The 22,413-nt window shown below is 37.6% G+C and overlaps 2 protein-coding genes across 4 annotated transcripts; one reads left to right on the top strand and one right to left on the bottom strand.

Annotated features, from left to right (window-relative positions):
• Positions 1 to 1,784: 1,784 nt before the first annotated feature.
• On the top strand, positions 1,785 to 8,831 carry pdia6 (protein disulfide isomerase family A, member 6). 2 transcript variants are annotated; one of them, XM_044107331.1, is made up of 13 exons: positions 1,785 to 1,925; positions 2,223 to 2,364; positions 3,028 to 3,085; positions 3,849 to 3,975; positions 4,092 to 4,198; positions 4,297 to 4,421; positions 4,669 to 4,783; positions 5,604 to 5,744; positions 6,238 to 6,322; positions 6,442 to 6,514; positions 6,601 to 6,759; positions 6,856 to 6,952; positions 8,129 to 8,831. In XM_044107331.1, exons 1-13 carry the CDS (start codon positions 1,907 to 1,909, stop codon positions 8,198 to 8,200), a joined length of 1,320 nt encoding a protein of 439 aa, XP_043963266.1. In that variant the 5' UTR covers positions 1,785 to 1,906; the 3' UTR covers positions 8,201 to 8,831. The 2 variants fall into 2 exon arrangements, with proteins under 2 accessions (XP_043963266.1, XP_043963265.1); XM_044107330.1 differs by having other exon boundaries at positions 4,294 to 4,421.
• hpcal1 (hippocalcin-like 1) lies at positions 8,749 to 20,611 on the bottom strand. Of its 2 annotated transcripts, XM_044107333.1 has the most exons (5): positions 20,163 to 20,606; positions 16,363 to 16,455; positions 13,162 to 13,655; positions 10,759 to 10,864; positions 8,962 to 9,349 (listed from the first exon to the last, which is right to left on the bottom strand). In XM_044107333.1, exons 3-5 carry the CDS (start codon positions 13,537 to 13,539, stop codon positions 9,252 to 9,254), a joined length of 582 nt encoding a protein of 193 aa, XP_043963268.1. In that variant the 5' UTR covers positions 13,540 to 13,655; positions 16,363 to 16,455; positions 20,163 to 20,606; the 3' UTR covers positions 8,962 to 9,251. The 2 variants fall into 2 exon arrangements, with proteins under 2 accessions (XP_043963267.1, XP_043963268.1); XM_044107332.1 differs by lacking the exon at positions 16,363 to 16,455 and having other exon boundaries at positions 8,749 to 9,349; positions 20,163 to 20,611.
• Positions 20,612 to 22,413: the final 1,802 nt, after the last annotated feature.

The raw sequence follows: 22,413 nt of genomic DNA, 5'->3' as shown, positions 1-22,413 counted from the left end.
CCTGTTGAGAAGAAATATCCACAAGACTTTCTCTATCAGCCCAAAATGTGGCCAACCTGTCATCCACACTGGATTCATCATCATAAAACTCTAACTGAAAGCTTCTCAGTTGCAGTTTTAACAGCTTTAGGAAGATGAAGAGCTTTTACAGTGGGGAGTATTTAATTTTTTACCAGTAACACAGACCAGTGAGTCATTTGGCCTTCAAGACGATAATGATGACCTGACAGCTGATCTGATAAATTGATGGAAGGCTCATAAGAAGGACGTGAATGAATGGAGGGATAATTTATTTCAGATAAATAACACGAATAACAAAGACAAATAACATTTACACGCACACACACGCGCGCGCGCTACTAACAACACATTTGTGATTGTGTCTGAGAAAAGAACGTATTACAATGGTTGTAAAAATTTGTGACAAATAACTCTATTTATTTATTTATTTATGTATTTATTTATTTATCAATCAAACTTTATATTTTACAAATGAACACTTTTTTACTACTGACTTGGTGTACAGTGAGTATTGGACTTTGTCTCCATCTAGTGGTCCTATCGTTCCAATGCAGCTCATCTTTTGTTGCACTGATCACAACCAATCTGATCTGTTTTACTTATCACTTAATAGTGTGCCTTTTGTGCTTTTATGGAGTATTTTTCCCTTCTTAGTTTGTTTAACATTTATTGTTTTGAAATTGCATTGTAAAGAGAAATTACATTTCTGCGAAAGTTGTGGGTTTCAAGAGATAAACGTTAAAAATAAAAATAAAGAAAAAATAGGAAAAAATAGAGAAAACTGATGAATATATGGATATGTTTTACCTTAACTTAAATGCTGTGTTTTCAGTTATTTTTCTGTTTGTTATTGTAGAATAAATTTAGTTGAAAATGCTATTTTGGCTAATTATTTTTAATTTAAGACATATTGTATTGTTTTTAAAGACAGCTTATTACAATAAGTAGCATATATTAACTTAAATCTGTCCCCTGTGCGACTTGAAATTTTTTTTTATTAATTTTTCCATAAAGTAAGTAATCTCCATAAAGTTTATGTGATGAAGAAAAGCAGTGCTTAATTGTAAAGTGCAAGAAGATGGACTGTTTTCACAACTTTTTTGAGATAATCTGAACATTGCACACCTTGTTGAACACCTTTCAATGTAATTATAGCTAGAAACTTTATACTTGCTGTGTTCTCCGCCTGCCTTGATCTTCAAGATGTTGTTTGTTCCCAAATAATCAATGAACAAGCTTGTTCATTCATGATTAGAGACAAATTCTAATTGGTAACTATATTTAAATTGGTTTCACATGATTATATTTTGTGTTATTAAATTAAAATTAACTGAACACAAGTGCCCAACAAACATACGTTTAATTCAGAATATTATTGGCTGTCATTTTCTATCCCACGTCAAATTTATGCACGACTTTACATTAACCTATCATTTAAAATCCAAACAAAATACACTAAAGTTTTGGGGTCTGATGTGGAAAAAAATGGCAAAAGTTCAAAAGGTATTAATGATTTTGTTCTTCATTGTATTTTTTAGTGCTAAAATAAGTTTTAAAAAAATGGTTCAACACAAATTCACACGTATCCTGAAGTCATATAATTTTAAGAATGAGTCAGCCTAGTCATATTTTAACATATCCTGGTGCAGATAGTATACGGCTCCCATCCTCCTTTCCTTCATGCGTCTCTCCTCAAAACTACACGGCGCACGCTGATTGGTCTAATCTCACCGTCTCCGATAATGGACCAATCAGCGTGGGCCACGGTGAGATTTTTTTTTTTTTTTTTTTTCCTCCCTCTGCAATAGACTTTTGTGAGAGTGAGCAGCGGCGGTAGTCTGTGTGTTGTTTCAATCGAGGAGACGAGCAGAGAGAAGTTAAAACCATGAGTTCGCTTTTATTGGGTAAGTTATAAGTTAGAGAATGTTATAATATGATTATGCTATAGTAGTAACGAGGAGGCGCTAGTGTTTTAAGTATTTTAGTGCGTTTTAGCTACTATTGTTAGCTTGCAGGGCTAAGTTTCGGTGCAGGAGTAGGCCTTTTATATTTTATGTAATGATTCAAAATCAAATCTTCAGCCCTGTATAAACAGTCCTCTGCTGTTCTCTAGCAACCTTCTGCAATTAGTGTTTTATTTAATTGATTTAACATAACTAGTCGCTGAGATAAACCTGCTGGTTGTTCACCTTGTATCTTAGGAATGCTGGGCTGCTCGCTGGTCCTGTCGGTCCAAGCCATGTATTCCTCCAGTGATGATGTTATTGAGCTCACACCGTCCAACTTCAACAGGGAGGTGATCCAGAGTGACAGTCTGTGGCTGGTGGAGTTCTATGCTCCCTGGTGAGTTCATACAGATGTACGCATTCATTGATCACAATAATGATGCAGCTGTAATAGTTTTTATAAGAAAGGATTTGTGGTTCAGTGACAGTCGCCTGTTTGAGGCATTTCCTTCCCTTTTAAACATTTACATATGAATCAGAAAAACAAAACAAGGCTTGTATGCAAAATTTGCTTTCCACTTTTTAGCTGTGAAGAGCTCAACCCTCACAAAACAATGAGGTGAACAAGTTTGCGTTTTCATTTGAAAGAACAATACAATACAACTGTTGAGTTGATTTTTGTCCTTTGTCGGCATTAAAAGTTTTAGAGCAGCACATTCTTAGAAATTGTCCTGATTATGACCCCCAATAAAAACAAAAGGTGAGGAAGATTCAGACTTTACAGTGTTTTGATGTACGAGTCTCAGAGCAGTTCAAGGAATTTTTTATTCATTTTGCTTTTCTGTGCCTGTTACAAATACAGAGGGAAAATGTTTAGTTTTGATGAATTTATTGAATGTGAAAAGAATAAGCAGATATTCAGTATCTGAACTACCATTAAGCTTTTAGACTTTGTCTGATTCCAGTCTTTTGCTGACCAGTTTGTGCATCTCTAATTGCAGAAATTTATGCTCATTTGGTTAATCGTTTGTTGCTTTTTTTCTTCCATTTTCTCTCATAGGTGTGGTCACTGTCAAAATCTCGCTCCAGAGTGGAAGAAAGCAGCAACAGCCCTCAAGGTAATCAAACACAGGCCGTCACGTCATTTTTCTTCCTTCTGCATTTATTTTGAACAGACTAGACAAGTAGAGTTATACTGATATGTGTCCAAGAAAAAGAAGGGCCTGGGTGATGTATTTTTATCCAAAGCTTCAAAATTGGCAATCCTGCTTCTTGTTGCAGTAGAATAACTGAAACACAAAATGTTTCGTTCTAATACCACAACGTACTCCTTGTAACGGCTCGGCAGCAGAAACCTTCTTCACAAAACAAAAAGTTAATGACAATTAAGTTATTATGTGGCAAAAGTAAAGTTATGTTGCCAAATCAAAAATGAAATTGTCAGTATGCAGCACAGATTAAGCATTCCCTTTATTTTTAACTGCTGGATACGGTAATGGTGAATTAACTAAGGTCCAGATAAGTTTTCTGGTGGTTACATTTTGAGGTATACACAGTTACACACACAGACCCACATCTTCTGATTTGATCAGTTTCACTAGAGAGCAAAAACATAAATGTAAAACTCAGGTCACTGCAATTGAAACATTGTACTCTACTATGGTAATATAACTACAAATGAGATGCTAAAGATGCAGATAAAATTGTGGCTTGCAGCTCATTTTTAAGTGCTGCTTTATCTACATTTTACGAAAGAAATACATTTTGTGTAGATTCACATAAAATGTTCATGTTTGACCTGCAAACATTGATGCTTTTAATTAGACTAAATGTAGTCTAATTACACTAAACATAGCCAATGTGTCTGTATCAATCTTTCAGGGTATTGTGAAGGTTGGGGCTGTAGATGCTGACCAGCACAAATCATTGGGAGGCCAATATGGCGTCAGAGGGTTCCCCACCATCAAGGTCTTTGGAGCAAATAAACATAAACCAGAGGAATACCAAGGTGAGTATTAGAAGTGCATCTTTTATTTGATGCTATCATAAAATGATTTGTGGCTGATTTAATAACCACACGTTTAAAGATGTATAATGCAATGAATAAATCTTTGATGCCACTAGGAGGACGCAGTAGTCAGGCGATTGTCGATGGCGCAATGAATGCTTTGAGAACGCTCGTCAAAGAGAGGTTGGGTGGAAAGTCTGGTGGCTCCAGCTACAACAAGCAGGTAAGTAAACCACTGGAAACCGTTGAAGCTTTCACTCTCTTAATGGAAGTGATGGAGATGAAAGGTTTTTACTTTTACTTTCCGCTGCCTTCCAGCAGAGTAGCGGTGGCAGCAAGAAGGATGTGGTGGAACTCACCGACGACAACTTTGATGAGACCGTCCTGAACAGTGACGACGTGTGGCTGGTGGAGTTTTTTGCCCCTTGGTGTGGACACTGCAAGAAGTAAGATTCAGTAGCTAACAGTCTTGTCTCATCAAACAAGATAAACCCTCTTACTAAGCAACATGTAGACCTTAAGTCACTCAGATTTGTTCTGCCACTAGAATAAAGCACAGATTTTTAGTTGCATTTTCCCAGAAGTTGTGAAATTTGTCAACTTCACAACTAGAAACCATGAGCCTGCCCAAAAATTTAATTCGAGGTGATTTTTTGTGTGTGTGTGTAACGGCCACTGTGTCCTCCTCCACAGCCTGGAGCCTGAGTGGGCAGCTGCAGCCACAGCTGTTAAGGAGCAGACCAAGGGCAAAGTTCGCCTTGGGGCTGTGGACGCTACCGTCCATCAGGTTGTGTCCAGCCGCTATGGGGTGAGTAAAAACTCAATGCTGTGTCATAATTTCTCCAAATGCAAAACAGCCCTGATATTTGTGCAAAACTGGGCTGTGTATTTTCTACCAGTGCATCTCATTTCCAGTGGTTTTAGCTTTACATATACAGAGCTTTGGTCTGCTTGAAAAACAAAACACTAGTGTGAGGGAACAGTTATTTGGTTTGCATCTTTTCTCCAGTGCTGGATGCTGAGGTTTAATATCTTTAGAAAGCTGCTTAGTGAAGGATTGATTGAGTGCTTTCACATCTATAAGGAAAAGCAGAGGGGAGAGAGCTTTAAATATTTCAGCATCTAAAATCAGAGCCTTGGCTTTTCAGTGATCAACTGCAGATGTTTTGGTGCTGGTGATTTAGAGCTGCAAAATGATTTAAATATATCATTGGAAACTAGGTGTGTGAAATATCACACACCTATCTGGTGTTAAGCATTCATTGGATGTTTATCTTCAGTGGCTGAAACTTAAAAGAGTGATTAAAATATTGGGAAAGAGAAAACTCAAGAAAATGTCTCCTGTGTTCTCTAAAAGAGATAAATACATTTTGCCAGTTTGTTGGGTTTTAAAATTATTTTTCTATTAAGAAAAAACTGCTCAGATATTTAACCAAATAGTACATGCATATTTGTGATTCAGTCTTTTTTGACTTTGGTGGCCTAAACCTCTGTCCTGAAATCCCCAGCATGGATGTTATGGTATAATTTTAAGCATAACGCATAAACAATGGCTTTCCTTTTGTTTTTATTTTTCCCACATCAGACAGCTGATACTGGTATTAAAGGAATGTTTTTGTATGTTTTAGGTCCGTGGATTTCCCACAATCAAAATTTTCCGTAAAGGGGAGGAGCCTGAGGACTACCAAGGAGGCCGCACCCGAGGAGACATCATCGAGAAGGCCATGGATTTGTTCTCTGACAACGCTCCTGCTCCTGAGCTGCTGGAGGTCAGTGTGGTCATCCACCATGTACTGATCACTTTGGTTGGTTGCTATGGTATGACTGCTTCAGGTGTTGTACAATTAAAGCTAAAGCTACGACTAAAATAGAAGCTTTAATCAATGTTCATTCTGTCCTTAAGGAGCATTGGAATGAAAAAAATACTGGTTTGTATTATTTAAAAAAATTAAGGTTTTAAGATGTATTAATAGGATTTAAATATTTATTTGTCCTTTTTTGTGATTTTTGTTTTTTAAATTAGTTGGTCTATGCATCCAGCAGTCTGTCAGTGTTTCTGGCCTCGTATCTAAAACATTGATACTATAGAGATTTTCTTTGTATTTTACAAATACACAGGAATGTAATAATTTAGCAAATTTAATTTGACAAATGTTGATCTGAAAATATGTAAAATCACATTTAAGAAGTAAAAGACACTTGTATGAACCCTGTTTTTTTTACAGAAAATACTTTGAGTTTAAAATGAACTGTCTCTCTCAGATCCTTAATGAAGACGTTTTGAAGAAGACCTGTGAAGACAGTCAGCTGTGTATAATTGCCGTCCTTCCACACATCCTGGATACAGGTGCTGAAATGCGTCTTCCCTCCCAGCCCCCATGTTAAAAATTTGTTTCCAAATTACATCAAAAATCTAAAACAGATTTCATACAGAAATCCTAATACGATTCTGTTGTTTCCAAACAGGTGCATCTGGTAGAAATGGTTATCTGGATGTGATGGTAAAGATGGCAGAAAAGTATAAGAAGAAGCTGTGGGGGTGAGGATTAATGCTATGGAATATTACTTTGTGTCAATCAAAGTTACAGTTTTCTGATCTTTTTTTTGTTGTTGTTTTATTTCCAGTTGGCTCTGGACGGAGGCAGGCGCTCAGATGGAGCTGGAGGCCTCTCTAGGAATCGGCGGATTTGGTTACCCGGCCATGGCCGCCATCAACGCACGCAAGATGAAATTCGCTCTCCTCAGAGGCTCCTTCAGTGAGACTGGCATACACGAGTTCCTCAGGTAGAGGGCGCACTTTTCCTGCTTTTCTAGTTTTCTTTAGTAAAAGAAAGCAAAAGGCAGACTAAATGGAGGACCTGGTGTCGCTGATGTTTTCAGGGAGCTTTCCGTGGGCCGAGGCTCCACCGCCACACTGGGGGGAGGAGTCATGCCGAAGATTAATGCTGTAGAAGCCTGGGATGGGAAAGATGGACAGGTGAGTGTGGCTGCATCAGTTTCCTAATGTGAGGCGCTGATGCTCTGAAAGGAACATTATAAAGATTCGATTTTCAAATGAACAAGCCTAAACTTTAATATCTTAACAGAAAATAAAGTGGGTTTCATTTATTAACATTATTTAGAATAACACTGACATTGCGTCTTAAAAAGAGCTTTTTGAAATTGGCTTCTAATTGTGTTATCTGCAATTAGTCAACAGAGTCATTAACTCAAATGTTTCAAACAAAATTCAGTTTTCATCCAGACTACTGTGCAGAGGGCTCCATACTATCGCTGCAGTGTTCATTATTAAGTACTGTTTGTCTGACCAAAGTGCCTGCTTTCATGTCCAATGACTTTAATTTGTTTATTTATATAGCTCCAATTCACAACACATCATCTTGAGGCAATTTGCAAAAATATAGTCAGATCGTTAAATTTCAAAGGTTGAAAATTGCTCAAGTTGGTTAGCATAATGGCATTTGGATAATAAGGGAACCACAACACAACTGCCTGCATAAGAAGCAGCTGAGGAGATGAAACACAGTGGGTTCTGATTAAAGATTAAAGCTCTGTTTGTTTTTTTTATTTTGTTCTGGTACGTTTGGCTCACTAATTGGCTCTGAATTATCGTGTAGTAATAATGTGCTGACGTTAACATCTAAATAAGCTAGATGAACTCAAAATACCTATATTTGATATATGTATTATTAGTCTATAACTGAACTGAAGCCTACTTTTTATTTATATATTTGGCTGCATTAAATATTTAACATGCTTAATGTTGAACTTTAAAGTCTGAATAATGTGTAAAGTCTGTTATGTACATATGAGTGCAAACATTATTGCTGAACTTATAAACTAAATGGCTTTTGTGGAGGAAATTTACTGAAAGAAAATCTGTTGCTAAATTAATAAATACGTAGTTTTTTGTTTTTCTAATGTAGCTCAACAATGATTGAGTGCAGTTATAATTTAGCTGTCACTGTTTTGAACTTAAGGGAAACATTTAAACATCCCTAGTTTTTGTTTTGTTTCTTTGAAGTTTTCGTCATTTATCTTTCAAAGTCACCTGTGGTTAAAACAAAATATTCCATTACAATAAAGCTGAATTCAGATTTGGACCACAATCCATCATTGATTATAACAATCCCCTTTTTCTTTTTTTTTTCAGCTTCCTGTGGAGGAGGAATACGACCTCAGTGACGTCGACCTGGACGAGGACCTTGATAAGGATGAGTTATGAGTCCAAACGTAAGGATCGGACCCAGACTGATTTGGGTTTGGTCTTCTCTGGTCCTGTCCCCTGCCTCCCCCTTCCTGTGGACGAATGGGAGGCCACACCAACCACTTACTGAAATACTCCAGAAAAGGTGCATGAGAGTCACCTACGGTTTTTCACACCATCTTGTCTGTCACCCAAGAGGGAGGGGAGTGTGTGTACCTGTGTGTACCTGTGTGTTTGTCCCTGAGGTGAACTCTTTTTCACAAACCTGCTGAATGTTTAAGGCTGAATATTTATAAAGCTGCCGCCAGCTGAAGAGAGGAGGGGGGAAGGTTCATTTAAGGGTTTTTTCTTTTTTGTCAAATGCGACTCCCTCTCCCTTCTTCAGCCGCCTTAAAATTACTATTTTAAGATGTGAACTTGTGAAAGGTGATGATTCAACCTGACTTGGCATATTTTCCCTTTTTTTAAAAAAAGAAAAACAAAAAACGGTGAACAAGACTCTGGGTGGGTTTGCGTCATGTCTGTCCAGGACAGGGGAGGGGGGAGAATCTGTGGGACGACTTGTGTAGATTTTCTTACACGACTTTATTTCAATTGTGTGAAAACAAAATGACATTTTTGTTACAAAAATAAAAAGGAATAAAAACAACCAGTCCCTGCCTCCTTATTCACATACATTGTACTCACAATATCCAAAAATACAAATAACTGAGCCATGCTATATGAAGGCATACAGAGCTTCGTAAGCATCTGTTATCTTAAACCACAATAAGCCACAGTTGAATCAAATTCGAAGTCATTCAATTAGTTTCCTTTTGTAACATAATGGTAGCCATAACACTTTAAGCTTTGAATCCAGTCAATATAAACATATGGCACTTAAATTAAAACGGCTAAATGGGAAAGAGTTTTGGGAAAAGCACAAAAATAATACTTTCAACTAAAAGAGCTCCAGAGAGACGACACATCAATGTAAACGAGTGTTAGCTAAAAGGGGGAGGTAAGGATCGTTATAAAGCTGGATTTATGCGGTAGGTTTCCTCATGCAGCAGAGTGGGTTTCTCTGTCCTCAGAACTGGCGGGAGGTTCCCTGATCCGACTGCAGCAGTCTGACGATGGACGGGTCGCTTTTGGCACCTTTAATGAACTCCTCCAAAGACAATCTACCTGCAGAGCACAAACAGACACGAAGCGCGATGCGAGTTATCTAACGAACAAAAAAACAAGCATCTGATCTTTCAGTGTTGCAACACAATCACTTCTGCCCCAGTTACCGTGTGAAATCCACAAAATCCTTTCAAAGAACACGTCGTGTTTACTTGCACGAAGTTTTGTGAAATTTCTTACATGACTAATTTCATTCCAATCAGTTTAAAAATGGATTCAACACACTGATTTAAGGAACACGCCTCATTTAAGCTTTAAAGAATATTAACTGTTTTCCTAAAACAAAAAAAAAGTAACTTCATACTTACATCTACATACATTTTTGTTTTATCTAAACAAGCCGCACAGTTCCATTTTAAATCTGAATAGCGTTTAGCAAACTCAACGTTTACATTTGTGATGACAGGTTAGAAAAAAGGTTTTTGTTCTCGCATCACTACCAATCCACTGGTTGCCATATAGATGGCATCAAATTATTGTTATAGAGATTTCAGTGACCCCAAAAAACTGCCCTCAGCTGCAATGAGCTTTCAAGATTTGTTTTTCAACCTTTAATATCCTGTTCATTGTTTATGCAGGCAAGACTATTACTTGTCCTGCCTTTTAGCCCCCAGCAAAGAGAAACTGACCTCTCTGTTTTGTCCCACTCACTCAAAGGAAGTGGAAAGTTACAGCTTCCTGATTAGGAGTTTCTAAAAAGGATGTTTTGTAATTTATAGATAAAGAAAGGCCTCAGTAACATTTATTTTAAAAATATTATTAGGAAAACTAATAAATTAACAACTTTTCCAGGCAGAATTGTTTTAGAATGTAAATACAGGTTTAGTTTATCCCCACTGCTTCAGTTCCCTTTCAATGGAGAGGAAATGGTTGACAAACCCATCCAGGAAACTAATAATTCTCTTCCTGATTCTCCATACTTTTGTTCCCAGTTCTCTGTATTGTGTATGGAGTAATTATTGTTAGGCCCCCTGTTTCATCAACTTGTTTGTGAGCCGGTCTGTAGTAAAAGCACATCTCTCATACTAAAAAATCCCTCTGAGAGGAAGTTGCTTCCATATATAGATGATGACGCTGCAGCCATAATGAGACCTCTGACCTATAATGAACCATTTTCTTGACAAGGCACATTTTTAGTGAAAATAAAATGTACTGTGAGAACTTTTGCTACAAAGATCCTCTGTGCAGGAAATGTGGTTAAGCTCTGCTAAAGTAAATACCTCTCTGTTGAAAACAGAGAGGTATTTACTTCAAAAACAATAAAACATGAACTTAAGGGAAGGTGTAAGTTTACAACTTACAAAACTATAGGTAATGCCATTAAATCAATAACTGCTCTCTGGAAACAATTTTATAGGTTGTGTAGTAACTCTAAGACAAAACACACACACACATCACACCAGTCTTACCATCATTGTCAATGTCCATCTGTCTGAAGATCTTATCCGTTCTTTTCTCTGGCGTCGACTCATCCTCTGGCATCTTCATTACTGATGACACCATCTTGTAGATGGCCTACAAATTAAGATAATTGGGATTGCAGTTATGTATACGAGGACTTTTCTAATTATATCTTAAGTGGAAAAAACATCTATTCTTATGCGAGATTAGCCTTACGCTTACTGATGCTCAAACCTGTTTCTGTTGCTCAGAGAACTAAATCAGACAGATTTCTACAGTACAAAAAGCAGCTTCATGGTCCAACTTTGGTTTTTCCCACATTCACTTCTATCAGTAAACACAACAGAGCTAATACTGATATGTCCCTGCATTCTGCTCTGCTCTCCGTTCTGGAAGAGTAAATATATCTGCAGCAGTAAGACAGACAGCAAGTAAAACCTGCATGCATAACAAAGAGTATGTCATTTTAAGATGTTCCTTATGAATTCACATCTTAAAATGACAACCAAGAATGTTAAGATTCATTGATGTAATGAATCTTAAAAATGTATCAAAATGTAGATAAAACAACCAATACAGCTACTGTTGCTACTTGGTTAATATAATTATTCATTAACTATTCGATTTTGGTCCATTATGAACTTTTTGAAAAGTACCTCAGTTTTAAAGTCACAGTTTGGTAAATTTCAATTAAGAGGAACCAACAAAAATAAAAAAAAATAAAATACTTTTCCTTTACTTTATTTAAAAGTGAAAGCATATAAATATTTAGAAAACAATGTAATTTTAATGGTATGCTCCAGCATTTTACAAAAAGTGATGAGCATAGAACCGACTGGAGATTTGGTCAATTAATGAAAAATAAGCAGATAGAGCTGATGGATAGATGGACTAAATAAACATAAAACCAGTTAAAAATTGTCAGAATATTGTGGGAATTTCTGAATATAATTGTGTGGAATTATTATTTAAACTGTTTAAAGTATTTGGGAGTTATTCTGATACAGAGAGAATCTATTGAATGAGCTGTACTTGAAAGCACTGTGGAAGAAAAACCCCTCCAAATCACAGACTCCTCTCCCAAGGCATGTGGGGCTGGCTGAACGCCACAGGCAGCTGGATTTATCATTTCCAAAAAAATGTTTGGTTTAGTTTCCATTCCCTGAAAACCTGTACAATTTAATAACAATAGACTTTCCATTTTTCAAGGTTTGGAATATTCAGCATCTCAGCTGGATACATGAAATGAAAAAATATTTAGGAAAAAGGCAACAAAGCTTTAATAAAGGAATCATATTAATTACAAGAATCTGCTCATCAGTCCCTGGTTGTAGTCATCTAATTGTAATCATTAAAATTTTACAATAAATCTTCATCAGGGAATGCATCTGCATTAAAGACATGGCAGGCTCCTGACGGGAAAATTACCTAGACAACGATGCTAGCACGTTTCCCTAAAAGAGCATGAGAATGCACTTCAGCATCATATATGGTAGTGACACACAAGGCTAGTTTTACGAGGTCATTCGTTTTCTATCCTCTGAAACTAGCAGGCCAAAAAAAAAAAAAACTGTTTCCCCAGAAAACCTTGTAAACCTGTACTTGGTAGATAGAGGTTTGCAGACAATGGCAGCTAAGCATTTTTAGATTGGAAGGATATTTAGTCTTCCCAATAGAAAGTTAGTGTTTTCTCTTACCCCTCATTGTAAGAGATTAAAATGTGATAGATCTACTGCAAGCCATTACAAAGGGGAGTACACAAGCACCAGATGATCTGTCAGTTGCCTCGTAAACGTGCGATATTTCTCGCTTACTTGTGCAGTCAGTGCTCTGACCCTTACATGACTTGTGGCAAACTAAAAGCAAGGCTTCTTAAGGCTTTCCTTCAAAAATAGATTTCTTCTTGCCACTTTAGAATAAAAGTCAAATTTGTGTATTGCAGTTATTATATGTAAAAGTCAAATGAATTTCCCTTCCTGAGCTGTTTGTAACCTGAAACATTTTAAGAGGTGTACATACATTTGTAGGACAATAAAATTATAAGTGAAGAAGCTACGATACAGTTATTGGTTTTAGATTTATTCCAGAAAAGGCTATTTTCTCTTGATCTCCTTCACATTTTTAGAAACCCTCCTGCAAGCTGCAGGCTGTAATAAAGGAGGAGTAAGCTGTGATGCTCTCTTAGCATCAATGGAAATTATTTAATTAAAACACCTTAGATATTAGAAATTCACACAACAAACAACCAAGAAGGGATTAAAAGTTTAGGGTAATTGATAGTAAAGAACCAGCTGGTTCTGACAGCCTCTATTGTCTTTCTCATCTGTGGATGTTAAACCTTTCCTAACTCTTCATGCAATCTGACACATTTAATATGCAATCAATTATAATGCCGAACACGTTATCCTCACCTGAACTATCTCTAGCATTTCTGCCCGACTGATGTAACCGTTCCCGTCCAGATCATACATGCTGAAGGCCCAGCGCAGTTTCTGCTCCAGCCCACCACGCGACGTCACACTCAAAGCTATGATGAACTCCCGGAAGTCAATGGTGGCGTCGCCGTTTGTGTCAAACGTGCGAAACACGTGCTCCGCAAACTTCGAGGCGTCGCCATACGGGAAGAAGTTGGCGTAGATCTTCTTGAACTCCTCCACCGTCAGGTGGCCGGTGGGACAGTCCTTCAGGAAGCCTCTGTACCACTCCTGAAGCTCGTGGTCGGTGAACTCTGTGTTCTCCCTCAGGTCGTTCAGGACCTCAGGTCGCAGTTTACTGTTCTGCTTCCCCATGACGCAGCGCTCCGAGGTGGACGGCCGAGCTGGCGTTTCTACCTTCTCTTCTCGGTATCTCTACTCAAGCCGCACTACTGCTCCCCACGTCGAAGACTGCTCCGCTTCCTCTGCTCCTGCAGGGGACCAACAAACCTCATTAACAACCTTGTGTGAATTTCATAAATGATTCATTGGATCAATTATTCTTCTCAGTTTTCAACAGAATTTCATTCTTAAACATGTGCTAGTGATTTTTCTCAATCAAGCAGAAGAAGAGAAGGTGGATTGTTCAACACCAAAACATCAGATTTCTACAATGTTGTCATTGGGAAAGTATTCTGCATATGTTTGGGAGAGAATAAGTAAGTGTGTGTGTGTGTGTGTGGGTGTGTGCGTGTGTGTGTGTGGTAGGGTTAATTTGTTAACCTTGCTCTCCACTGGAAAGGGGACAACTATCCTGGGGGGCCATTGTAACTCTTAATAAAGCAACTTTGTAAAAGGTCAGGTTGACAGCCTGCTGTAGCCGAGAGAGAATTAGACGTTCACCTCGATAACAATCCCCTCCATCCTGGGAAAATGGGTAATCTAATTTAATTCAAGCAGGTGGAATTTATATACTGAATAAAAAGCACACACAAATGATGGCTAAAACACGTCTGACCACCTGGGCCTATTCACCTCTGGTTTCTGTGGTTTGTCCAAATTCAGCTCCCATGGTTACGTATACTCTGCAAAATCAGTTTATTCATGTATGCAGGGGTATTCATGATTGGTGATATTATAAGACGCATTAATATCGCGCATCCAGAACAAAATCAAATTTTTGAAAGTGACACCTTGCATGATGATGTAAAGATAAAGGTTTGTTTTGGTAAGCAAACACACAAAAAAAGTCATCTGGCAAGAGAAATTTGTGAAGGCGGATTTGTTTTTATTCCAAATATAAGGAAATTGATTTTATTGTATCAAATAAGAAAAAAGACGATGGCAGCTTTGAAGCTGACCTTGAAAACAACACACCAAAGAATGGTCAGAAAACCTTTTCAATACAGACTGTTTTTACACGTTATCATGTTTCAAGCACAAACTCGAGTGTTCATGCTCTACTTATGTCTGAGTATAAAAGCAGGACCAGATTTTAAACGTTTTATATTTTCTGATTATGGGTTGAACAGAGATATTTAACCTTCAGATTTCTTTTTAAATAAACCAACCCTGCTTTAAACATTTCTACAGCATTATCCTGAATCTTTCTTTTTCTTCCACTATGCTCATACAAAATTGGATTTCAACTGATATTAAAAATAAACACCTCTGGACTCTCTTCAGATTATTTTTACTAGTTATATAACTTCTTGTTGCAATGCATTTTTAAGACAATTTCACATTTTTTTTATTTGTATTTTAAAAAAATTATTATTTCCATTCTGCCTTGCAATTATACTACCCTGTGTAATGGTCCATCATATTTTATAAAGTACATAGAAATTCGTGGTTGGAACATGGCAAAGGGCTAATAGTATATAAAGGCACTTTTTGGTTACTTGTGAAAAAAAAAGTAAATGTTTCCAGATTAGTAAAAACACAAAACTTCCGAGCAAAATTTAAGCAAATGGCATTTCTGCTAAACTGTGGAGGCAAAAATTGATAAAAACTGAGCTAATCTTTTACTTGTATCTGTTTAAGTGTGAGTGGGAAGGATGGAAAACAGGGGTGTGTGGGTGTAGGGAAGAATGGAAAAAGTATGACACATAGAAGAAAAACTATTTCCAGCCATACAGTATGAGTCGCTTTGCTAATACCAGAGGTTCTATTACATAATAACCTTTCTATGCAACACCTCCACTTCTTACTCCCTCTAATGATTTTTAATTTTTTATTTTTTTTTGCTGAAAGATATTAGATCTCACCGCTCCGCTCTTCGCTGCCAGCAGACTGATTCTTTTTGAATAACAGATGAGGACAGTGTGAATCTGAATGCACACAGGCGCTGTCATTTCTTTTAATTGTCTCACAAGTTTAATTTCCTGCGCTTCAATGAACCAGAGTCACAATGTGACGAGAGAAGCAGATGTGAGGATTTGATCTTAACAATGCAGCAGGGGCTCTTAAATGAAAAAGGAATAGATACGCACGGTTGCAAAGTGTTGCAGTGTATGTCTGTAATGTATATGTCTCAGTTTTTAAGGCCTTTTTTGCTAAAAAAAATAAAATAAAATAAATAAATCTCCTCATATCCTAGTTTTTTCTTAATTTTTTTATCTTCTCTCAGACTGCTCATTGTTACCAATCTGAACAAAGGTTTTCCATCACACCATCCTTCTGGTCAATTCAGTTTGATTAGATGCTAGTAAAAGTGCTGTAACCATAAAGTCTCCTCACAAGACCTTGAGCAGACTCCTGTTACTGTTGATTCAAAAGTTGTCCTGAAATCCTACTCAGCAACAAAGCACATTTTGGTTTATGTATTTTGTTTGATAACTAAAACAAGTTTTAAAAATATGATTAGACATCAATATTGAATTTTACTTTTTCTTTCATATCATTGAATGTTGCCTCTAGTGTTGGTTCCTGCTTTAATTTTCAACCTTCTTCAGTTCACAATGGAAGTTTATGAAAATGTTTTTTCTTTTAGGAAGATTATGATAAACTAAAAATGAACATGTTTATACAAATAACCCCCAGTGCTTATTATTTTATCGTGTGTTAATTTTTGAGTGCTTAACTTAGTATTAAGACAAGAAAAAATGAAGACAGACTCAGTGATTCTAAAATTGAGAACATAATGTCATTTCTGTCGATTTGGTGTTACCTAGACTGCAGCATAAATAACGCACTCGCCTGTGAGCCTGAGCGTTTGACTTCCTCTCGCACATGCAACAGGATGAGGAAGCGGCAGAGAGTGGACTTTTCCAAGACAGCTCAGTGTGCAGGCTGAGCAGAAACAGACATAAATATGGGCGTTACTGTTTATCCCCACAAAGCCACAAGAAACCCAGCAGGGCCCAAACTGGAAAACTGAAGTGTTTTACAGATACCAAGCTCGGAAATTAAACATTAACTTCCCAGAGGAAGTCTTCATTGAAAAAGGGGTGTATTGTAGCAAAAATAATCTTAGGCAAACAACTTAATAGATTATTCTAAGTCCCTGGCTTGCTTTTCTTTTCTTTTTCTTTTTTACCTCCTGCAGGGGCGTTTATTTTCCTTCTGCTTATAATTTGACATATGCTCCTCTGTTTTTGCTCTTACAGAGAAATGGAACAGGAAAGGCTGATAGATACAGACACTGTCCTCAAGACATCCTTTCGCAGATGAAATCATACGCTCACTGTCATGGAAAACTGAACATTCTGATTTTGTGACCGGACCTTGATACACAGCAGCCCCTGGAGATCGCCTTTCTACGCTCTATGTTTGCAATTCTCCTCAATTACACAGCAACAGCCTCTCTCCCTGTCCCCAACCCCCAATCTCTGGCCTGCGTGGTCCACCATTTCCATTGGTTTGCCTTGCCTAATGAGACTGCTTCACAGAAGCTCCAGAGCAGCATTTAACCGCTCCACGAGCCCTGTGTAGGCTTCCTGTAAACCCCTGGAATTTTTTTTTACTGGTGTTTTCCATTTTTAGGCTCACCTTATTTTCTGTTTTAAGCTTTATGCACAAGGTTGCCTAAAAGAGAGATGAGAAATGATTCTACATATATAAACTCTCAAGTATGATTTACTCTGTGTTTAAATAACACTCTGAGTGTTTTGGAAGTGAGAGGATAAACAAGCTTTTTAATGATCAAGCAGATCTCTTCTTCAAAGTGCTGCACGACGCAATTATTTCTTTGTTTTCAGAGGAGAAAGAGACTGGGCTGTAAGTAAGCCACTTGGACCATCTTACCGCAATGTGCAGAGTGTGATTTGGCGTCTTGGTGACATGTTTAGGAGGATCTAGTTTACATATTCACATTTTGTCACTTTTAAACACTAAACAAATGATGTGAATATGAATCCTGCCCCTTTTACTCTGATACTCCTAAATTAAGCCTAGTGCAATCAATTGATTTCAGAGTTCAGCCAAAGCAAACATGAGAAAAAGGGCCTTCTGGTGTGATGTGATCAAAATTGTACTTTTTGGCCTACATTCAAAAGGATAAGTGAGACAGAATTAACTGCAGATCATCGTGAAATCACCATCCACCCTGTGGAACAGGTTTATGACAGCATCATGCAGCATGTATGTCTTTCCTCAGACTGATAGAGTTTAATATAAGACAAGCCTTGTAGAAGCTAGAGGCTCATCTTTCAGCAAGATAACGCTATAACAAGCAGCCAGAGCTACAAATTAAAAGTTAGAATGGCCCAGTCAAAGTCCAGGCCTGAGATTATACAGCAACTCTTGAAAAGGATTTCCATCCATCTATGACTGAGTGTAGGGTTCAAAATGTCTGTTTCTGGATATGTAAAACAGGTGGAGACATAATCCAATAGACTTCAGACTATAAAATCTATTCCTCTCAGATTTGTTATCCAAATAAAAACTATGTATCCAACTCACAGCCGATATTGTTTAACTAATCATAAATCAAACAGTAGCAACAGTTATTACACCCAGAGCCTTTTCAATTACCTGACAGAAATAATTCATAAAATTTCTACTTTTATTTACAAAATAGTTCTAATATATTTTAAAAACCCTCGATTTAGGCAAAGCTTTTTGACTATTTGTTTTAAAGAGACAAAAAAATTAACCAATATGAAGCACAGACCATATTGTACTCATGTTTTGTGTAGATGAACAAAAGTTCATCTTGAAATATTTCTGGCTCCTGCAGTCAATACTGCAGCAGGTGGGTGAGGAGCCAGAACATAAGGAAGAAAATGAGAAAACTGAGCCTCCGGAAAATTCTCGCTTCTTTACCCGTGTCAGTGAAAATCGGGCAGCAGATCAGGATGATGTCCCCTGACACACACCGGTAGTCAAGGCAACAGTGTAGTAAAACCAAATACGGTACATTGGTACCAAAGAAAACAAAGCATGTTTTCTCAAGTGTGCTTTTAAAATGTTCAACTTTAAGAGCTGCCAAATTGGAAGTAGACCCCTTGTTCTGCTTCCATTTGTTCTAGCTCTGTCTTTTTTTTTTTCTTCTTTATCAAAACGAACATTTTAGGCAACATATGCAGCTACCATTTTCAGTTTTAAAATGTCAAATGAATACATTTTGAATGTATTGATTTCATAAACATCTGAATGTATGGAACTTACATTTTAGTTTGTAAATTTCAACATTTAACCTGTGCAGTACAAATGCAACCAAGAATTCACTGAGACCAGGATGAAAAAAATGGTCTTAAACACAAGTCATACTCAACTGAAAGCAAACCTTTTTAAATATTATCATTATTGCCAGTCTACCATCAGGTGTACAAAAAAATCTAAACAAATTCTACATGGTCTGTCTATTATAAACACAAACAAAGGCAAAATGGACAATCTGAGTTTGTAAAACTATCCATGCTCTTGCTGTTTCCATGGGAGTTCACAGGGAAAGTAGCAACCAGGTTGTGCTAATCAAATGCACCGATTCCTTCATGTGGATTCAGGTCATCAGGAAGTGTGACCAACTCTATTATGGCAGCTGGAGCATCCAGAGCGTCCAGTTGTGTGTTAATACAATTGTAATGTGAAAAGACATCAACAATTGCTACTCATCAATCTGAGAAGGGTTTCCAGACGTTTTCTAAACAAGGCCAAGCCCATCATTTTTTTGTTGTCTGGAAGATGAATCCTCTTTTGAAAAAAAGCACAGCATAACTTAGGTTTCCAAAGTTGCATTTGGGGAAATAATAAGGAATAACAAGACTTCATCGTGTAACTTCTGCAAACTGTGGGGTTTTCGCAGCACCGAGGTGGATACGTCATGGTTTGGGGATTGTCTTGCAACCCAACAACATGGGCATCTTGTGGTTATTAAGTTGAGCATAAGCTTCTTTTTATGCCAAATATTTTATGGAGTCAAATGTGACGCCATCTGTTTAGCAGCAGGAGGTTGGCCAAAATCAGGTCATGCAACCAGAAAAGCAATCCTGAGGTTAGAAAGCTGGGAAACTGTGAAAGTCCTGTAGAATAAATTACAACTTATGGCCACTGATGCTAGAAGCTGGTAAATAGTAGATCTATTTAAGTTGGGGGCACGTTGATTTCACTATTAGACACAAAGAAGAGTCTGCAAGTACAATATATATTTTTACCATTTCACTATAATAAAAGCAAAGATGGAGCTAGTGAAACCATATTGCTTTTATTGTCCAATTGCGTTTTTCACAGTCTAATGAGGATGAAGAAACTCTATTATTACTGTTATTCAAATTATTTTTAATTGTTCAGGCACATTAAAAGCCATTCACAAAATTTTTAAATATTTTTGCGTGGTTGTATCAATCTTTGGGATGAACTCTCCTCTCTGTGACATATAGTGTCTGAATAAACTTTTCAGAGGAGGTGTGATGTGTGCGAGTCCAGAATGGGTGTTGTCCGTCTGTAAAACCCGCCTCTGTCGGGTCTTGGCTTGCATCAGAAGTTCAACTGACCAGACTGTGACACACTGGACGTTACAGTAGAAAAATAATACATTAAACTCAACTAAAACTTACCTCTTTACAGGTTTGGCTCCTGGTTAGAAGACAGTCCACTTTATTCAGCTCCACTTTCCCACTTTATTCCGTTGCAGGCAGCCTAACTTACGCGTCAACTTATAGCGGTTTAAAGAAAAAGCAAAAAGCAAAAAATATACGATGCTCCACTGACTCTGAGCGGCCTCAAGTGAAAGTAACAAAGAAAATCCGTGTTTGATCAGCATGGACTTGAGCGTCTCTGTTCAAGCTCGGTCTCGGCAGTTTGAAGTGGCTTTATCATTTAGTGGAAGATGTGGCACACACACAGCTCGGTTTTCATCCGACTCCACCAAATCAACTCAAAGGGGAGGCTTTTTTCTTTCAGAAAACAATTAAAACCGATTCCCAATGGCTACTGAAACTGTGTAAATATTTTACAACACATAGAAGCCTTAGGAAAAAGCACACAGAGAAAAAATCCCGCTCGAAGCCCATCGTGTGTGGAGGAAAATATTTACAATTTATCGATGTTGCTCCTAAACGCCCCCGCGCGCTGAATGGATCCGCCCAAACTCGCTGCTTCCACACCATCAAAAACACACACTGTGGAAAAATATCTCCGAGGACTATTATTAGCGCAATATCTAAAATAAACCGTACGCATTTTAGGGCAAAATCGTGACAGTTACGCAAACGTTGCACAAGTGCACCAAAGATGCGAGTTATAGGAAAAAATTGGAATATGTTCTTCACTCCTCGCTCAGTCTGAACAGTTCTGTCAGTAGTGGGAAGTTGACAATATACAGCATATTTGATAACCAGTTCCTAGTTTTCAAACATTTACAATCAGCTTCTCATATTTGATCAGAAATGTCCATCTCCATAAATTGATGTGTCACATAACAAACGTATTTCAGTAGTTCAGTTCAAAAAGTGGAACTCATACAGAAAATTACACATGTAGTACTATAGTTCAAGCTCTAATTTTTCTTAACGTACAGCCAAGGAGAACCTAGAGTTTATTTTGTCAGAAAATTTAAATATTTGGAATATGAAGTCAATGCCAAAGTTAGTTTCATATATAAATGTGATATTATGGACTGAACTGATTCCAGAGCAAATACATTGCACAGACTAAAAGTTTCAAAGAAAAATTTAGTGGAAGGGAAAAGTCTTGTAAAAAATTAAATGCACAAATAGGAGGGATGAAAACAACCTTGAAGTGATTGTGAAGCAAAGTCATTGCTGACTTTGAGACTTCAGCTGAAGTCAGAGCTGCAAATCCTTCACACACACATTTCTGCTTTTAAACCACTCCTAAAACAGGGACGACATTAGAAGCATCTCATTGTAGCCAAAGAGAAAAATGGCTAGACTTTTGCTCAGTGATTAAAAATCATCTTTTTAAAATATTAAAGTATATTTTTCATTTCATTTGGAGATTAAGCTCTCAGAGTCAGGAGCATTAAGCGGACAGAACGGCACACAATTCACATGATGTTTCCTCAAGGTTTGGGGATCCATGTCATCAGCCAGTATTTGATTTCAACTGTTTAAACCAGGGGTGGGCACTCTTGGTCCTCAAGGGCCGGTGCAGTGCAACTCTTAGACGTCTCCCTGGTCCAACACACCTGAATCTAATAGCTGAATCACCTCCCAAGTGCAGTCAGGTTCTCCAGAGTCCTGCTAATGACCTCATTATTTGACTCAGCTGTGTTGAAGTAGAGACACATCTAAAAGTTGCAGGACACCGGCCCTCGAGGACCAGGAGTGCCCACCCCTGGTTTAAACTTAGTCATGAAAATAAATTACTTTTATAATGTTATTCTAATTTATTATGAGCCTTCTTTCAGGGCTTTTCTCTTGATCCTCCATCAGAAACTTCTCTGGTGACACTGCAGGCAGGATGGTGTGTATGTCAGCAGTACAGTGGGTGGATAAATAATTAACCATGAGTGTATGTACGTGTGTTGGCGTGAGTGTGCGTGTGTATGCGTGTGAGTACAACCTGCTGAAGCCTGACACCTGTTTCTGTAAGCACATAGAGTGTTTATCTAGACCTCAGCATGAGTACAATACAGATGGAGGAGGGGATCAGAGGTAGTAATAAACAAACAGTAATAAAAGTTACTTTTGTTGCTGGACACAGTTTGACACCTGATATTGACAGTCTGGCATTGCTAAAATAATGTTTAAAATTAAATATTCTCCTAAGCACAAAGGGGATGAGATTGCTGATCGGGAGTCTGTAGATGTGCATTAACAAAATCAGCAGTTACTGTGGACAAGT

This window comes from Gambusia affinis, linkage group LG22, assembly GCF_019740435.1.
Source record: "Gambusia affinis linkage group LG22, SWU_Gaff_1.0, whole genome shotgun sequence".
Taxonomy (NCBI): Eukaryota; Metazoa; Chordata; class Actinopteri; order Cyprinodontiformes; family Poeciliidae; genus Gambusia; species Gambusia affinis.
The sequence above is the reverse complement of the archived record's forward strand: the minus strand, read 5'-3'. Positions and strand labels throughout refer to the sequence as shown.

What these genes read in the sequence shown, in the direction of transcription:
- pdia6 (XM_044107330.1), top strand. An exon ending in GTGGAGTTCTATGCTCCCTG is followed by an intron (nt 2,365 to 3,027) that starts GTGAGTTCATAC and finishes TTTCTCTCATAG; the next exon opens with GTGTGGTCACTGTCAAAATC. An exon ending in TATAAGAAGAAGCTGTGGGG is followed by an intron (nt 6,515 to 6,600) that starts GTGAGGATTAAT and finishes TTTTATTTCCAG; the next exon opens with TTGGCTCTGGACGGAGGCAG.
- hpcal1 (XM_044107332.1), bottom strand. Translation starts at nt 13,539, where the DNA reads ATGGGGAAGCAGAACAGTAAACTGCGACCTGAGGTCCTGAACGACCTG. An exon ending in AAATGCTAGAGATAGTTCAG is followed by an intron (nt 10,865 to 13,161) that starts GTGAGGATAACG and finishes CTTAATTTGTAG; the next exon opens with GCCATCTACAAGATGGTGTC. An exon ending in GATGGACATTGACAATGATG is followed by an intron (nt 9,350 to 10,758) that starts GTAAGACTGGTG and finishes TGTGCTCTGCAG; the next exon opens with GTAGATTGTCTTTGGAGGAG.